This window comes from Arvicanthis niloticus, chromosome 7 (assembly GCF_011762505.2).
Source record: "Arvicanthis niloticus isolate mArvNil1 chromosome 7, mArvNil1.pat.X, whole genome shotgun sequence".
Taxonomy (NCBI): Eukaryota; Metazoa; Chordata; class Mammalia; order Rodentia; family Muridae; genus Arvicanthis; species Arvicanthis niloticus.
Genome location: NC_047664.1, coordinates 21,079,813 through 21,099,518, shown reverse-complemented (window position 1 = coordinate 21,099,518; position 19,706 = coordinate 21,079,813). Strand labels below are relative to the sequence as shown.

General features: G+C 37.8%; 1 protein-coding gene across 21 annotated transcripts in view; it reads left to right on the top strand.

Moving 5' to 3' along the window:
* The window catches only part of Wdpcp (WD repeat containing planar cell polarity effector), a 265,444-nt gene that overhangs the window by 128,474 nt on the left and 117,264 nt on the right, over window positions 1-19,706 (top strand). For all 21 annotated transcript variants that reach the window (XR_013111731.1, XM_076938064.1, XM_076938063.1 and 18 more), the window contains 2 exons: window positions 8,489-8,677; window positions 11,824-11,947. Coding sequence is in view for 20 of the 21 variants with exons in the window: in XM_076938064.1 (XP_076794179.1) it covers window positions 8,489-8,677; window positions 11,824-11,947 (313 nt within the window). In the remaining variant the exon portion in view is untranslated. The remainder of the gene's footprint in view (window positions 1-8,488; window positions 8,678-11,823; window positions 11,948-19,706) is intronic.

Here is a 19,706-nt window from a genome sequence, read left to right as displayed (position 1 = left end):
TTCTGGATTCTCTAAGCACTACACACATATGGTATACACACACAGTATTTTTTTTTTTAAATTTGAACATTTACTTCTAATGTTTTCTGAAATAAAATGTCTAAAATATAAGAAATCTACATAAGAAATATGTAGATCAGAATTTAAAAATTAACTTCTGTGTTCATCAGGAAAGCCTGTGTTATAGAATATAACACTTCTTTATAAAAATTATTTTAGATTATCCATGTCTGTTGCTGTGCAGGTTGGAATTGGGTAGAGCAAATGTTTAAAAAGAAATAAGTCAGATATTAGTTAAAATACACTTAGGACCTTTGTGTAACTTTGTGGTCCTGTTTTTTGTTTGTTTGTTTCCCTTTTAGATAGAAGTGTCAAAGAGCTTTCTTGTTTATAAATTATAAAGTAATGAAGCTCATTTCCAATAGGGATCCTTAAAGTGAAGTATTCTGATGATCACTAGCCTTTCATAGCTCTGGATTGCCAGGTTCGTACTGAAAGGACAAGAACTACTTTAGGTAGTTTTGTATACTTTAGCATTCTTTGAGGGACTTAAGTTGACAAAAGCATTTTTTAATTAAAACATATAAAAATTATGTACTTGAAAAGATAGATAAATACATTTGCAAACCTTGCAGGCTTTGCTGTGGGTTCAAAGTTAGATTTTAAGGACATCAAGGTTTTTGCCAAGCAGCTATGACTTCTCTCTTTTCACACTGCTCTACCTGCCCCCAAATTGAATGCAAGAAGTCACTCTAGTGGAAGTGACCTGACTGATCCGAGGATGGAGTGCATATAAAGACAGCTGTGTTCCTTGTCATAGGAGAAATGCTGCTGATTCGTCTCATAACCTTAAAATTGTTCACAAATGTTTGGAATCTCTGCTATTATGAGATAGCCCAGTTAGACTTTATCCAACTACATTTTAACAGTTTTATGTCTCCATACACAGCACTAATTAAAGTGGATGTTTGGTGTTTTCCATATCTATTAAAACATACACAATTTCTCTCTGTCTCTCTCTCTCTCTCTCTCTCTCTCTCTCTCTCTCTCACACACACACACACACACACACACATCTACCTTTTCTTCTTTCTCCCCCCACCCCTTTAAATGGTTCAGTTTCTTGTCAAACAGAATGCTGTCTGTCCATGCATACCCAGCATCCCTTCCACCCTCCCTTGTCCGCCTCCTCACAACAGCTTTGCAAAAAGCACAGTTTTGTCTTCCTATCTCTAGCACATTTGCCTTCTTACCAAAGTAAACAGGCTCTCAGTGTAGGGATTTAGAGGGCTTCCTGCTAATTGCCAGCTTGTAAACTTAATTGGACTGTTTCCCTGGGCACTGTTCCTAAATCAATTAGGCAATGAGTTGGCTGTCACCTCTTTTTCCCAAGAAGGTCTCTTGGAATAAAATTATCCAATAGAAGTCAAGCACTCAGATAGAAAGGTGATAACTTCTGCAACTGACATTTATCATTTAAATTGTATTTTCATTTAAGTTTACAGGACTGTGTGTTAACTGCACAGTCTTCCAATTTAGCTCTTTGGAAGAGCTAAATGTGGAATATCTAAGGATTTTTTAAAAAGCTTTGTGTCCCATTTTTAATGTATTATGAAATTAATATTTATATAAAATTTTCTTTCCTGGGAGTAGTAGATTACTTGAAATAGTAGATTCCAACCAGCATTTAAAAAAAAAAATAGAAAACCTAGTTTTAAAGAACAGATTTTTCTTATGATCTGCTACTAAATACATCCAAAAATTAATATACTTCTTGAATTAACACAGAGCTGATTCTGGGCATCCATGTGGCATTTTCATGTATAATTCAAGTTACTGCATATGTAAACAGGTAGTTGCATGTGTGGCTCTCCCAAGAGAGAGCTTTATGAGACTCTTTTTCTCAGATGCTTGTTATGCGAGCCTTTGGAAAATTTGACATGAAAGGTGTAGCTTACAATTTAAAATTGTAGAGACAAATCATAGATCATAGTCTAAAATAGGATGCTGTCAATGTAAACATGGCAGTGGCAGATGCCAAGTCAGTTAGCATAATGCTGTGGGAAACTCTTAAGGTTGGGTGCTCCATCTTAGTCTCTTTCAATAGTCACACAAACACGGTAGGTATGAAAAGGACATCTTCTCAAGATTACTTACAAGAAGACTTTTAGATGCATGCTTTCCTTGGGAAGTAACTAGAAATGCCATGTTCCTAATGGGAATTCCAGTAAGTATTAATTGATGTTGGTCATAGGTGCTGAAGCTCGGGAAGATGCTAAGCCTTCATTTCCTGAAGGACCAGAGGGGTTCAGCCTTCTTGGAAAAGACTGACACCCAGCTAACTCACTCCAGTTACTTTGTTCAAACATTATACAAGGTTAATTGGAGCTGGGAAAGGTTCCAGCTACCAGAGTTATCTTGCCCTTGCTGCCCGTGAGAATAGACAGCCCACAGAAATCTCGGTCCCTTTTGACCATGGCTAGCCATAATCAAAAGTAAGAACTCCAGGATTATGAGGAGTGTCTTAGAGCCAAGGATGGTGCTGCTGCAAGTTCTCAATGTAGCACCAAGTGCAGACTTTCCAGGGAGACAACATTTCTTCAAGGGTCAAACAGCCCCAGAACAATTTCTCAGCCTCTACTGGTTGACCCAAACATGGCAAAAGTGTTGCTAAAACATTTTACTCAAAGCCTTTACTATCTGTATCACAAGGCTTTACTATCTGTATCACTACAGGTAAGTATTGCATTCTATAAAGGATACGTATACTATTGAAAATGTCTATGGTATGCTCATCCCAAATCGCACATACACATACTGAGGTTAGTTTTGAGAGGCACCTTGCTCATTATATTGAGATTGTAAAGCTCATCCAGTCTAACTACAACCATTACCAGCCCTCTTTGCTTTTTACTTTCTTTAACACCATCAGCTCTTCTCTTAACCCAGGATTTCACCTAGAAATTCATTAGCACTGCTTGAACGTACACTCCCCCTTCTCCATGCCACTTCTTACCTGTGTGCCATGCAGGGCTAGGACATCTATTCCTCTTGTTCTTGTCACTGCTGTTGCTATGGCACCATTATGTTGCTATCCTTCCCACCTACCAGGAATCTTGGTAAACAGTGCATAGAAAGGCCCAAGCTACCTCATAAGAAACAAATCTTCCTTGGCAGTCTTTTCCTTTTGCTTCTGATGGACTTTCTTCCATTGTCAGAGTCACGGATGTGGCAGGGAACACTGGGTTTCTGGCTGCTTTTCTTCTCATTGTCCCAGCAGCACCATAACTGTGGTTTGTGTCTGCAGCACACTTTGGAACTACTCATGGAAAGGTCTCTGGTGATTTTCTATGTGATAACCTTTGATCCTTGATGACTTTTCAGTATTTGATGTTAGATGACTTCCTCGATGATCAAAGAACTTATTTTCTGTCTCTGAAAACAGCTTTTTAACACTTGTCTTCTGCCTACTCATGAAACGGAGTTCTTCAGGGGTATACTTTTAATTCTTACTGTATTTTATTCAAGTATTTTATTCTTTGTAATTCAGCATTGCACTGTGGTTTGAATTTTATTGAGCAGAAGCCACAATGAAGTTGAATTGTCACTGTAACAGTGTAAAGAGGCAAGGTCTTTAACAGCCAGTTGGGTCACAAGGACTCTACCCTCATAAATGGATTAATGTACTTACTGGGGAGGAGGTGTTTGCTGTATGTTCAATCTCTGCTTGTCCTGCCATGTTATATGCTAAATAAACTTGTAAAGTTATAATCTATTCACTCATTTATAGTAGCAGACCATGGACTCAGCCACTCTCCCATCTCTGACTCTATCCAAGATTGCTCCCGATTCCACATCTATACATTTCCTTGATTTGCTTAACACCACCTCATATAATGTACAGGCATGTAACCATCATTTCAACTAAACCCACCTTTTTCTTATATTCTCTATTTTAGTAGATGAAATAATTATTTAGTGGAACCTCCAAATCAAAAACATTTTACCTTTGAGAGTCCTCCTACACCTCTAAAGCTGGGAGTAAGCTAAATTAAAGCTAATATCTTTTCTCTCAGTGAGATGTTAAATTCCCAGGCTCTGTCTCTGTGTGTGGGTGTGTGCACGTATGCGTGTGTATTGGTCTGTCTGTCTGTCTGTGTATCTATCTGCCTGTCTATGTGTCTGTCTGTTTCTCTAAAAAGCAAGAAGTATATAGGGTTTTTTTTTTGAGAAACTGTAATATTTTCTATAAATGTCATTTTTTACTAATTGGGGTTAGTAGTTTTTTTAACAGCTGAGTAACATGGAGTTATTTCTGTATTATTACTTATTCAACACATGATGGTAGTTAAGTATCAAATGTCAAATAGTATATGTTTTCTATATTTTATATTGAATATTCAAAGAATAGAGGAGGAAAGGCTTGAAATTAGGGAGATAAGTGGAAAGGAAGGTGTCAAAAATCAGGGGAAGAAGAGAGAGGTCAGTGTAGGCAAAGATAGACTATGGCATGCTTTCTCTCATATATTCGACATGAAAGCACAGGGGGCTATTGAGGAGAAAGGGAATCAGCAAGGCTAGATGTAGAAAAATATATTTAAAAAATTCTGGCATGTGGGTTCTTCCCACATTAAGCCATTTATGTTCCTGGATGAAAGACAGACAGACACACACACACACACACACACACACACATAGCCTTTATATTTTAATATGCCTTAAACAGCACAATAGCTGAACAACTAACTGTGTGCCCTCCATGCTGTTAGAATCCGCTTTCTATCATTATCACAAGTCATCACTTACTGTGTTTCATCTGGGCTGCTCTTAGCTCCAATTGGCCAGCCTACATGGCCACATTTTTATGGCTCTGCTAACCCATGACTGCTCTCCTTTGTCTTCTCCTGCACATTCTTCTTGTATTCCATGGCAGATTCTTCTTCACTTCTCTGTTCCTTTCTCCAAGCAAACTAAAACTCAACCCCACCTATGTATCTTCTGTCAAGCTATTGGCTGTTGGCATCTTTATTCACCAATCACAACCAACTGGGGGCAGAGTCACTGTTATACTTGAGGACTCTCTTCCTTTGGGGCCCCAAATTAGCATTAGAATATAAGCAGCATTAGCCTAAGCCACTACAGTTTGAGGTATAGAAGGGCTATGGGTTGCAAAACCAACCAAAGTACAGTGATACATATAACTTATATAAATATAAGTAAGGAAATATAATAACGAAATCTATTAATTCTGGAAAGGAAAGAAAAGAAATGTAGGGATTCAATGGGATGCCCATCAGCTTTCATGACTCTTGTCATCTCCAAGTTCATCTGGAGTGAACTTTTATTCCACACAGCATCTTCATTCTTCACTTTAGAAAGGTAATGTTTTAAAATCAGGTCTATTGAAGTATAATCTACATAAATAAGGTCTATTAAAGTATAATCTACATAAATAAACTATGCACACTTAAAATGCTCATCGGTGAGTTTAATATATACGTTCTCATGATTGCCTCCACAGTTAAGAGATAGATCATTTTCATTTCTCTAAAGCATTCTCTTAGAGTCCTTTGTATTCGACCCCACCTTACTTACTTAATCACTGCTTTGATTTCTCTTGTTACAGATTAAGATTTGCTTTTTATAGAATTCCATAGAAATTGAGCCATGGAGCGAATTCCCTTGTTCCCAAGTGTTCTCACACTCCACATTAGCCTGTGAGAATCTTCTATATTATCTGCAAGTCAGTTTCCATTCCTGTCACCTCATGGTCAGCCATTATGTACCTGCACACCACAGTGTTTTCTTATTCCTTCACATGCTGGTGGACATTTGGTTTATTTCAAGGTTTAAGCTAAAGCACTAAAAATGCTCTGGACTTTTATGGCCAAGCCTTTATATAGACATATATTTTCATTTCTGTTGGGAAAACCCTAGAAATGGACATGTCAGGGCATGGGAGTGGTTGTAAAAATTAGTGTCCATGAGCAACGAGAGCAGCAGTTGTTCTATATCTTCACGAAGACTTGACATCAATGGTCTTTTTAATTTTAGTCTTCATAATGCATGTATAGTTAATTTTATTTCCCTGGTGACTTTTGGAGTTGAACATTTTATGTTTAGTGCCATATTTTTTTTATGTTTATTTAGTCATGTTGTTTATTTTTTAAAATTTAACAACCACTTCTATTGGACTTTGAGGATTTATTTTATTTTTAAATATATCTATGTGTGTGTGGGCGTGTGGATATGTGAATGTTGGTATTCACAGTCCAGAAGAGGGCATTTGATCGCTTGGATCTGGCGTCCATAGGTAGTTGTAGCTTGTGTGTCATAGGTACTGGAAATGGAACTTGGTTCCTCTCAGAGCAGTATCCCCCTCTGCCTGAGCCATCGCTCCAACCCCTCAGTGCTTCCTCTCAAGTGATGATCTCACTTGGTGACACTTTTTCAATATTTGGAGGTTTCTCTCTGCTTTTTATATCTAATTCCATTTATGTTAGAGAATCTAATCTAGTCATATGATTTAAAACATTTGAAATGTACTACAGGATGTTTTATTACTCTGAGATGCTTTAGCTTGGTTCCTGTTCCATGTGTAGTTAAAAAGAATATATGATCCAGTGTTTTTGGGTGAAATGCTTTACAAACGTTGGGTTAGGGATAAAACTCACTTGAGTTGGGCATAGTTGTGCATACCTGTAACCCCAGTACAGAAGAGGTAGAATCCAGAGAGGATCAGAGGTTCAAGATCATCCTCTGCTACATGAAGAGCCTGAGGCTAGCCTGGACTCTATATGACCTATCATAGGAAGGAGGAGGACAGACAGAAAGACAAAAGAAACAAAGAAAGGAAAGAAAATATATCTAGATGTTAAGTTTTCACTGACAGTGTTTTTCAAATATTTTTCCAGGTTTTCTGTTTATACAGCCTCTTGATTCATGAAAGGTCATTGCATCCTCAGCTGTAATTGTCTATTAGGTCTCCCACCCTGTTCAGTTCTGTCCACTCTTGTTGCATTATTCAGAACTCTATTGTTAGATGTATTTAAAGACTTTTTTATTTCTTCATGAATTTTGAATCCTCTAGTATGAGAGTTTAAATTTTTAGGTTATTTTTATTTTTTATCTTAAGCCCTTTAAAAATGTCTTCCTGTTTTCTAGTTTGCATAATTTCAGATGCAAAGCCTATTATCATTCATTTCTTGTTTCTCTGTATGTCCTGTGTCTCCTCCACCACCATTAAAACTAATTTCTTTATTTTTGAACTATTTGACTGTGATCATACACAGCTTTGTTCAGAACAGCTTCCTTGTTTCCCTTGCTATTAGAAGACTGCTGCTTTTGATCACGGTGAGTGGAGAGACTCCAGCTATTTTCTGCCCATTGACATCTCCTGTCAGGAGCTGCCTGATTTATGATGAGGACTTGCAGTGCTTGACACAGGCTCATGAGGCTGTGGGTAGTTACATCTGCTGATTCTACCACTCAAGAGGGATGGTAAAGTTTTACTGCTTAATAGACTTAGGGCGATTCCTTGGATTCCCTATCAAGTTGAGTCTTGTTAGATACAGCATGAGTAGGCTGCTGGGGTTTTTCTTTTTAATGTAACTTGGGAGTTAGTATGAAGAATTTCAGCATCTTTCTCATGAACTAGTATATTTTAAAAAACATGAAACCTATAAATATCCCAGTTAAATTCTGATGACAGTAATAAAAAGAAATTACAGTAATATTTTGTAATATTTTATGGCTTATAAAATAATTTCACAGGCATTTTCTCATTTAGCTTTATGATTATTTGTACCGAGTTTTTATAGACTTACCAGAATCAATAAAACACTTACTGAAGAAAAAAATGAATGTTGAAACATTTTTCCTTTTGTGTATATGTATATGTACATATTCATATATATGATCAGATGCATGTGGGGGCCAGACATCAATTCTGCAGTCGTTTTCAATCGCCTCTTATCTTTTTGTCCCCCTCTAAGCTTGAACATCTCCCTTTCAACTAGACGAGCTGGCTAGTGAGCCCTCGTCCTCCTCCTGGGCTCATTTCCTCTGCACTGGGATCCTAGGCATACACTACTGTCCCTAACTTTTTATGTGGCTTCCAGGGGCTTGAACTTGGGTCCGCATGTTTGCTCACCAAGCTTGTCACCAGCAGGACCATCTTCCCAGTCCCATTAAAAAAAAAATGGGAAAAAACCAGAAAGGTGCTAAAAAGCCACAGTGTTTGCCATTTAATGTGTAAAAATTGTTTCAAATGCCATCAGCCTTTTATAAATAAAACTAAATGACTGACTGAATTAATTTTTTTTAACGTTCCTGATCTGTCAAGATTGGAAGTGGATTTATTTTCTATTGAATGGGTAAACCAATGTGCCCCTGATGTCCCAGTGTATTTTTTCCTTTGTGTAATTTGAGAAAACAATTTTTACTTGTTTTTGTTACTTGACTTTGTATTTTACTTATTCTGTGACAGGTATCCTCACGCGAGGACAGCTGGGCCTGGTAGATCTCGTCTTCCAGTACATTCACTGCGATGAGGTGTATGAGGCAATCAGTATCCTGAGCAGCATGAACTGGGACACCCTAGGCCAGCAGTGCTTCATCAGCATGAGTGCTATCGTGAACCATCTTCTTAGACAGAGGCTCACTCCAGAGAGAGAAGGTCAGACCTGTATATGTAGCATTAGTGCTTTTGAGTGGACATGGAATACATTTGGAGTCAGTTTTACGATGTTTTGTGCTTCTGTTATTGGAGACTAAGGAACAAAAGTATGAATGCTGTATTAAAAGTGAACTGATACCAAAGACTTATTCCCAAATGGTACTACTTCCTTGTGTGGTATTGTCAACACAGAGGACATGTTTTCTGCCTGGGCCTGTGTTGAAACTCATAGTATCATTGTTCCATAATTCAGTCAAGCTCATGTGTTAAATATGCTCAGATTTCAAGCTTTGATCAGAAATTTCATTTATTCTCTGTCTCAGACAAAGGGCATAAAACCAAGGTCTTATTCCTCTCTCACATTAAACAGCAGTTATTTCTCTCACACGTGAGTCCTCTGTTCAGACAGCGGTTCCTTACAGCCCCCTTTGCATGCATCAGAACCGTCTGTAGCCCAGGCTTCCGCTCCTTGTTGCCAAGCTTTTGGGTTGTTCTTTCAATGTGCTCCTCCCTCTGCCTGCTTGGATTGCTTCACCTTTTCTTGGTAATTTTGCCCATAGAAATCCAAGATGTTTATTGTTGAGGTGGTGACACTGAAAAGAAAATAACACATAAGATATGAACAAATTTTTGTATCTCCCAGTTCTTTACTTATATTCATAAGTTATTCTTTTATTTGATGTGAAATATACCAAAACAGCTGGGACTTATAAATTTATTTCATATCTTTTTTTGCTAATAATGTTAGGAAATTATGACTAGCAGTTATTCCTAAATAATGAAGGGTAAGAAAATTAGGACAGGTCTATTACTGGAGAACATTTCCTATCTTAGTATTTTCACTGGGTTTTAATAGGCTTTCTTCATTTTTATTGCATTTCCAAAATAAATAATAAGTTTTCAGATAAAATTTTGTCGTTGACCAATAAGCTCATGAATCTCTAGGAAGTTTATATTATGGACCTTGGCCTAACTCCCAGAATTCCCTTCTAATATGTGTTTAAGAATTAAGTGAGCTTTTTGGAAGTAGTCCAAAGTCATCTATGAAAATGTCAGTGTTTGTACATAAAGAAAGTGCCTCCCACAGTCCATGGCCCACTGTGGTACTTTTTAAAATAGAAAGTGTAACTCTAAGATTTTAGGCAATAGAAAAAATTACTATAATTTTGCCTACAAAATTATCTCATGTTTTTATTTCTTAATACTGATAAACTTCTCAAGATTGAGTATATACTTAAAAGTAACAACAGAAACTAAAGACCAGAGCCTCCAACGACAGTATGTAGTGTATGTGCTCTATGGGACAAGTTCCAAGTGTACAGTTAAAGAAGAAATATGGAAAGATAAAGCATCGAGTTTCACTCAGGACACTGAGAAGTTGTTAGCTCCTTAGTGAATTTATGATATTAAATTGATAGCTTGTAGGAGAGATTATAAAGAAATACATAAATGGGCATTATCAGATTCCCCATAAAGGATTGTTCTTCCCAAAGAATCATATTGGAAGATATGGAAATAAAAAGCATTTATGATATTGGGCTATTAAAACAAAATCTATACATATCCTGGGTTATCCAAATGTGTCTATTCTAAGCAGATATATGCATTTCCCTCAAGTCACTACAAAACACATTTTTAAAGCACTCAGAATTCCCTGTTGAGATTTATTTTATCTGAATCTAACAAATTTGACATGGTAATTCGTTGTCCTTTTATTAGTGAAGCCTAGTGTGCTGTTATTTCCAGCCATGTTGGGTCTGTCTTTGAGATCTTCATTTCTGCCTTCAACATCAAGCTGGGCGGCCTAATGAATCCGGAGCTGTGCTGGGAGGTCTGAGGGCTCCATGTAGGCTTGAACATTTCAGATGTACAAAACATGCTGTCAGGAAAACAAGCAATGGCGCGAGAATCGGCCTTGTTTTCACAATAACAGTGCTATATTCAATTTTAATCTAAATTGACTGCTGCTTTGAAAGAAAATACCTCCAAAATGCATCCTATTTTACTGTCTAGATTTGAAATTGAAAAATAAAAAAGAAATTACTAAAGCTTAGTCAAGCCTGCAGCAATTATTCTGACAAGGTGTTTAATACTTGCAAATCTAAATAGGCCTACAACTCAAGGAGTTTCAGTAAATAATGAATTGTTTATTCAGCCCAGTATTGGAAGCATAAGTATTAGAGGAATCTAGCTGTGAGCTGCAGTGCATCATACACGCTCGTGTTCTCACCATATGGTAAATCGCTGCCAGGTATTTCTGGGCAGAAGCACAACCCCACTGGCATATCTTGGTAAAACTGTGAAGTAGACAGAACGAACCTTGTCTCCTATCTCTTATCTCCTGGCCTCCCCTCTTTATCAAAAGCCTCTCTCCAATCTTCTCCTATGCCAGTATGTTTGCTTTCATGAAAGGACAAAGAACAGAACCTTGTTTATGGCAGGATTTAGGCCAAGATAGAAGTTCCCATTGTTCTCCTAAAGTTGCACCACAGACGTCTTATTCCAATGTGCATAGTTTTATTTGTATTATTTAATTTTAAAAATTACGTGTGTGTGTGTGTGTGTGTGTGTGTGTGTTTTGAGTGTAGGCCACAGTGAATGTGTGGGGGTCAGAGAGCAATGTGGGAGTCAGTTCTGTCTTCTACCGTATGGGTCCTGGGAATGGAACTCAGGTCATCAGGCTTGGCAGCAAGTGTCTTTACCTGCTGGCCTTTACTGATATCTTAAGAAAACGTTTCGACTGTGCTGATTTTATTTCCCTATTCTGACAGTTAGTTTTCTCTTTCTGCTAAAGAGAACATTTAATGCTGAGCACACTGCAAATTGATTTTACTGGGAAGACTAGTTCACGCTGTGCTACTTTGCTGAGTCACTGCTTTAATTACCCATTTGTGGTGAGAGGTTGGTTCATTATGGAGTTCTTCGGTTTTGACAGCTTTTTGTTGCTTAGAGTCATTGTCAGCTTTGTCTTAAGTGAAAGTTTATACACAGGTTTTGTTTTTGTACCAGCTGTCATATTTTAATTTCATCTTTCCTGCAACAAGCTCACATTTCATCCAAGTTTGAACCTGACTGCAAACATGCGGATTCTGTTGTAACTGAAGGAGTTTCTCTTGTTTTAGTGCTGCTATGTTTGAATTCCACAGCACAGCTCGAGGCCAGCCTTGGAACCTTCTATGCTCCAACAAGACCACTTCTGGATACAACTGTTTTGGAATATAGAGACCCGGTCAGCAAGTATGCCAGGAGGCTCTTCCACCACTTACTCAGGTGAATGGTGCCTCTGAATTTCCTGCTGTCAGAGTACACACTTAAAGAGTCATCTTTCACGAGACTCCTCCATAATATGGCTGTTTTCTGACAGTTTCTCTCTTTAAAAGGAAAGCAAATTTTATTAATCTTTGTTTAATCTGTTGTTTTCTTTTTAAGGAAATACTGGATATTATCTAGGACCATTTCATCATCAACAATACACTCTACCCTTTTTTTCTTGAAGATTTATTTATTTATTTATTTATTTATTTATTTAATGTATATGAGTACACTATAATTGTCTTCAGACACACCAGATGAGGGCATCAGATCCCATTACAGATGGTTGTAAGCCACCATGTGGTTGCTGGGAATTGAACTCCAGACCCCTGGAAGAGCAGTCGGTGCGATTAACCACTGAGCCATCTCTTCAGCCCCCTACCCTACCCTTTAATATGATAGTAAAAACTATCTTTGTAAAAAAAAGTGAATATGAAAATATTAGCTGAATTTTATTCCTAGCTCTTAAGTAATTTTATCTAAACTGAACGTAGAACTAACTGTATACATGTGCTATGAGGCTGTGAGGTAAGTTACTACAGAGGACTTCTCCATTGTCCTTGCACATGGTGTGGTGGGTACTAACTTCACTGTAACTCATTTCTATTATATATATATATTTTTTTCAACTATAGGGATTATTTGACAGATTCGATTGAAAAAAAATGTCAAATATGGCTCTGAGAAAAATGTTGTAGAAGATGGAGAGAACTTCTATTCACAGAGGAGGATGGAAGGAAGATGAAAATCTAGATAGAAAGACTAGGGACACACAAATGCTGTGAGAACTAGTATTAAAATCAGGTAAATGGTTAGTCTGAGGGTATGTTATGAAATGAAAAGAAATGTGATAGTGTGCAGGTTACCTGGCTCCCCAAATACACCAGTTTTGTTTCTTAAGATGAGTGGTATATAGTAGGGTCTAATAAAAACTATTTCTCTTTCAGTTGTATATACAGAATACACTTACTCTATTCTGTCTATATAATGTTTTATAATAGAATTTTGAATTCTGTTTACAAAAAGGAAGGATTTCACGAAGGAATTGATTTTAGTTTTAATTTTACTAAAAATGTATTTGCTATAGTACTGTGCAATACTTTTAAAAACTTTAATATATATTCTCTTATTTTTTATTAGAACAACTTTGTAAAGGGAGTATTATGTCATGAAGTAATAAACTCAGGCTGAGGTGATCAGCAGCTTACTTAGGCGAATAACAAGTGATCTTGGGCTGGTGTCCACAGCTCTTTACTCTTTCCTAAAGACCACTTACTAAAACTGGTTGTGTAGTTTTCAGATACTACCTTCCAAAATAACTGTGAGTTGTTATTAATATAACAATAGGCTGATGATAGATATTCAACTGTCCCAAAAGAGGAGGGGGTGGTATGCTAAGATTGGTCAAGACTGGAACAGATATACTGTTATATAGACATTTGTGCTCCATAATTACTTTTTATCTCTATGTAAGGTGGTACTTTGAACTCTACACAGCAGTGAGGCCTTTAGAAAAATCATATTTTTGGAAACCAGGAAATGTTAATATATTGCAAGAGTTATTATCTGTAATTGAATCTTGCCTTTTTATCTGAATGGTGTTAGCATATTTCAAGAGTCTTTCCTCATCTCAAATGTAGCAGTCTTTCATGCACAAGCACATCCTAATAGTCACATGTGCTTGAACATAGGGCTTTGCTCTTTGTTTTAATTAATTCCTATTTTGTTTTTTTCCTGTTTCTAGGGAGAATTGATGAGCTAATCACTTATCTAAAGAGCTCAAAAAACTCAACATGAATAAGAACTTTGAAAGTGTTCTGTGTTGTAGCCTCACTATGGTTTTGGCCTCTGACTTTAATGCAATTATTTATATTTTCACAACTTCTGGCCTAGGAAGCTATCTTGTATGAATGTGAATTTTTCCCCAGTGTTGTTTTAAATTGGGTGTGTTGAGATGGTTGACTCCTGTTGCTGTCATCAGTATTACATTCAGACTTTTCTGTTTGGTCCTGTGAGATGTTTCCCTTGGGGAATGCTGACTGATGTTTGGTCATGTGACATGTCCCTTGGGGAAAGTTGACAGATGCTTGGTCATGTGACATGTTCCTTGGGGAATGCTGGCTGATGTTTCTGTTTTAGATGCTTTCAGTTACAATGAGTTTACTAGTTTCTCTTTCAATAGTAGCTGCATGGGGCATTGTTAAAGAAATGTATGTTAGTAGAAACCGAATGAGATAGCCTAAATTGGAAATGTCCTTTCGTTTAATATGCTACTGAGAAATTTTATCTAGGGGAGATGAAACTAGTCAAATGTCTTAAAGAAAGAGAGAGAGAGAAAGAAGAAGGAAAAGGAAGCAAAGAGAAGGAAGGAAGGAAGGAAAGAAAAAAAGAGAGGTTATGGTAGGATTGCATTAAGTCTTCTGCTTTAGCTATTCATATTTCATACTCTCTGAAAACTCATTATAGAATTAAGGCCATGTTCAGGGATTTTTAAATTGAGGAAGAATAAAAGAGCCTCCTGGCAATTAGAGTTAGCTGAAGTCACTTGGGTGGGATTCGGGTGGTGAGGCTCAAGTGCTGTGCTCTCCTTGCAGATCCAGTGCACAGGGTCTGAGGTCACAGGCTGACTTTGTGCTAACAAGAGAGTGTCTGTGTTAAAGCGAATGTTTGTATACAATTCTGGTTTTGTTCTCCTTGGAGAGTAGTTCTCCAGCCATCTTTCTGTGTCTCTTGGCTTTTCTCCAAGTTTAAACTTGGCTAAACTGTAAGGCTTATTTCTCATATCTTTTTTGAGAACTCTTTGTATGTATTCACAATTGCTGAGTTTTAAGAAGAGATGTCCATTTTAGTGTAAATCATTCAATAAGGTGTTTTAATAAAATTAAAGACATAATAGTCTGATTTATAAAAACTGTTAAGCACAGGACACCTACAAACAGCAAGTGCAGCTTTGCCTGAAATATGCTTAGAAAGTAGTTATTCACCTTTCACCTCTGCGAGATTAAACAGTCTCCAGAGCACTTAGCAGGGAGCCATTACCAAACAAGAGCTTTTCATCATAAACAAATAGAAACTGGGACAGGAGCAAGTGAATGCTGATGAAATGAAAGCAAACATTTCACTCGAGCGAGCCCCACGTGAAGCTAGTTCATTAATGTGGGAGTAGAATGATTTGTAGACTTAATGATTTCTGTAATTAATTTTCTCTTCAAATATAAGGCTACTGTGTTCTGATATGGTGGTATTAATACGTGGCAACATAAAGGCAGGTACTTTTGAAATGCTTGTAAAATAGTAAGCTAAGTTTTGAGCAAGAGGAATATATTGCCTAGAAATAGAGATACAATATTTGTTATGTTTTCGTAGAGGATTGTAAGAATATGTTTGCTTTCCTTTACAATTCCACATGAAAAATTAAAATGAACTGATGTAAATAGGAAGAGACACGTGGCTAGACGGACCTCTTCCTATTAGCACTTACACCACGGTGCTGGCGCTGGGTGGCCCATGTCTATTCTGCCAACTTTGCTGGTCTGTTTGTAATAGAATGTGGGGCGTATTTCTGGTGGTGGAGTCAGCACCTGTGCTAGTGGTTAAAGAAGAAGAAAGAGCCAACCAACCATGCATTTTGAATCAAAATAAATCTTATTTCCTTTTGTTTCCTTTTTGGTATTTTTCAAAGCAGCAGCAACAACGAACAAAAACAGCACATGGGGCAGGACAGACAGCACAGTGGTGAAAACCACACAGGTCTCAGCACCCACATCAGCACCTGCGGCTGCCCTTAACCGGTGGGATCTGATGCCTTCTTCTGACATCCCTGGCCATAGGCATGCACCAGACAGAAACATATGCACAGAAATAAGATGATTCTTTTTATAAAACCTTAGCACATGCTACCGAAGTGAAGCCTGAGATTCTCACCTGTGCTGCTCGTATGCTCAGTGTAATATTTGAAAACCATAGTGTTTCAATGAAAGCAGACAAACACCTAAACAAACAAACAAACAAACAAACAGTTAAGGGCTGCACACATGGCTTGCTGCTTAAGAGTACTTGAGTGTTTTTGCAGAGGCCCAGGTTCCATTCCCAGCACCTACTGATAACTCCAGTTCCAGAGGATTCAGTGTCCCCTTCTGACCTGTGCAGGAATCAAGCATGTGTGTAGCATATAGACATGCATGCAGGCAAAACACTTACACAGAAAATGAATAAATCTAATTAAAATTTAAAAATCTTTAGGCTATTCATATTAATAGGAAAACAATTGGGGAGTTGAAATTTCTTTTTATTTTGTGGCTCCTCTGGTCTCTGAGACTTCACAATCTTTTTGCTTCAGGCTCATTTGAATCTGTAATATTGAACGTAAGTTCTCTATGATAAGCTTTTCCAATGTAGTGAGGTCTAGGCTTCCCAAGTCCAAGTGGGCAGTTATGGAGATGTCAGTAATAAGTTAGGAAGAGTGTACGCCAACCGTCAGTGTGCCTTCAGACTCAGTCAGAGCAGTGCTGTCTGCTAGTTCTAACATTCAGAACCATAGTCATCCTGCATGTTAGTATAAACTTGTCATGATGAGACTTATTTATGGCAGTGTTAGGCAACTGAGGATCTTAGGTCATTCAAGGGTGCGCCTCAGAATTGAGCCATTGCTGAGTAGATGCTGCCTACTGCATGCCTGAGGCCATTTTCTCTCAGCAGACCTGTAGTCAGAACTTCTTAAAGACATAAAGATGTTGATCTGTGTTTACTCTTTCCTTTAGGAAGAGATAATTGTTGCCCAAAGGAAGGCAGTCCTGAGAGGTGAGAAGAGGATGATTTTAGGCCCTAATGTGCTCTTCATGTGTTACAGTTGTGCTGTTTTTGAAACTTTTGACATTTATTTTAATTCTCGTCTGTATATTTATAGAGAACAGTGAAAATTGGATAAGGTAACTAACATATCTGTCATCTCATCAATTTATTATTTTTTATAGAGAGGACGTCTACATTTTAGCAAATTAGAAAGATGTAATACATTGTTGTCAACTGTGCTTGCCATGTGTTATAACAGATCATGAAATTCATAATCAGCATCTTCCCTTCCCCCGTGTCTTCCCCCAACACTCAGCTCTTGATTCTGAGTAGACTGTCCATGCCAGGGAAACCTCAGTAGGTCCACACATTCCCCCAGAAAATCATTCTCCACAGTACCCATGAGGTACTGAATTCAAATTTGTGCTAGTTGGCTGTTTGTTAATGCTTTCAACATCCCAGTTTAAATAGGTATTTCCCCATTTCAAGTCACTGCATGTTCTTGACTACAGATGCCAAGGCTGATTATATAAAGCAGGAGTCAGCTAACTATAACTTGCCTCCTGGTTTTGTAAATATAATTCCATTGGAATGCAGCCAAGCCCACTTGTTTCTATGACATCTATGCCTGCTTTCAAGCTGTAGTTGTGACAGGGTTGTGTACCCCTCAACGTGTATTTACTATCTGACCCTTTACAGAAAACGTTTGTAAAACCCTGTTACAGATGAACAAACAGAAGCAGTGACCTACAGTTGTTGGGAGCATGTCTTCTGAGTGCTTTGTGAAGCCAAGAGAAATGTTATTTGTAATACGCGGTTAATCACTTCAGAACTAAAAGTCATTGGAATTGTTCCTAAGTCTAAGAAGTTGAGAGAACATATAGTAATGGGAAGATAACTAGTTTTTAAAGATTTATTTTTATTTAATATATATGAGCCTTTCCCTGCATGTATATCTGTGTAGTACTTGTGTGCCTCATGCCTATGGAGGTCAGAAGAGGGTATCAGATTCCCTGAAACTGAAGTTGCAGATAGTTGTGAGCTACCTTGTGGGTGCTGGGAATTGAACCCAGGTCCTCTGGAAAAGCAAAAGGTGTTTCTAGTCACTGAGCCATCTCTCCTGACCCCAGGAGGTGATTTGGACAAACCAAACACAGCAGAGATGAGCCCAGCCTAGGTGTGCTATCACAGCAGGGAGTTGAGCCCACATAGGTCATGCTGAGCTTCTGCAGCAGGAGGGGAGGAAAGTGACAGGCAGGGAATAAAAAGCCTCCAATACTGTAAGAAAGTTCCCAAAAGCTCTTGATGTACCTGGCTAGAAGTTAAATTTTGAATAGTGGCAACCCTCAAAGTTACAACAAAGCCAGTGTTTATAAATTAAGGAAATTTTAAGGAAATCATGGACCCAAAATTTAAATATAAGAAATAATACAGAGAGATTCTTGTGCCCCTTGCCCTATTCACCCCAATGGTCTTATCTTCCGAAAATATACCCCCATCTGACACATGCCATCCTAATGTTAATGCAGTCAAGACACAAGTAGGATGTGTGCACCTACTGTTTTAAAACTTGCATTTGGATGTGTACGTGTGTGCGTGCATGTCAGAGTCGGTCCTCCCCTTGTTCCTGTGAGTCCTGGGGATTGCACCCATCAAGCTTGGCGGCTGGTGCCTTTATCTACTGGTCCTTCTTGTGTCCTTTCATAACCCCATGTACTTACTGACAGAGTGTTACACAAATGGAATTATACAGTACATAACCTTTGGAGAGTTTTTTTTTTTTTTTTCACTCAATGTTAGTCCTCTGAAGATTCTTCCAGGTTCTGTTCTTTTCATCTAGAATGTCTTCAGACTTTTGCTAACAGATGCTATTGCAGTTCTTAAATCTTTAACCAGTTTTTCTCAGAAAGTGCTTTTTTTTTTTTCCTTTCCAGTATTTATTTAAAACATATATCACCACAAACCAGTGCATGGAATTTATGTTTTCATTTAGCAAAAAGGTCTTTGATGAGCAACACTGGTAATCATCAAATGACAAACACTACATCCAACAGGAAAGTCAGCCTTCAGTTTATACCCATGGTAGTTCTAGATCCCACAAAACAGCACATATACTTGTAGCATCTGTGAGTGAACTAGCTGATAGGCTAAATGTTTAGAGACTTATAGTATATTTTTATGTTTAATCACTGAAAGCAATTCTAGTTTTAAGTGTATTTTGATCTTATTCTTCCCCTTCTCCAAGTCCTTCCAGATCCTTCCTCTAACTACCTACTCAACTTTAAGTTCTTTCTCAACAAACAAACAAAAGTCCAATACAAACTCCCCCAAACCAAGAAACAAAACCCACCAAACTGTAACCAAATAAAAACACAACCAAAAACTGTGGAGGCAAGTACCACAGCTACATAGGTCCCTTCTGCCAGAGGTGAAGGAAGTGGCTCCTCTTAGTAGAGGGAGCCCAGCTTCACAAGTGCCTGAGGCATGTCAGCCATATCTAGCCACCTGAGATCCTCCTAGAGTTCATGTTGGGCTCATTGAAGGATCTTTGGACAAGGACATGAAGGAATAGGATATTTCCTCACTCATCTCTCACATCTTCTTGTTTTGGGCTATTACTTCTAATATTGCTATGAGCATTCTATCTTGTTCATGATTTTAGTGCATATGTGTAGATCCTGTGTAAACTCATTGATCTAGTCTTGCTTATTCTGTTAATTCTCTGTTCACTCTACTAGAATATTTATCTCTTTGTTTTTACATTTTTATGCTTACATTTTATAAAAAGGAAGTAATCAAATCAAATCAAATCAAATTTCCTCCCCTCCAGCCCCTTCCTTATCCCCACTCCTGCTATAGAATCTTTATGTTCTTCTTAGTTTTTATATCTTTCATACATTGCAAATATTTTTAAAACCTACTTGAT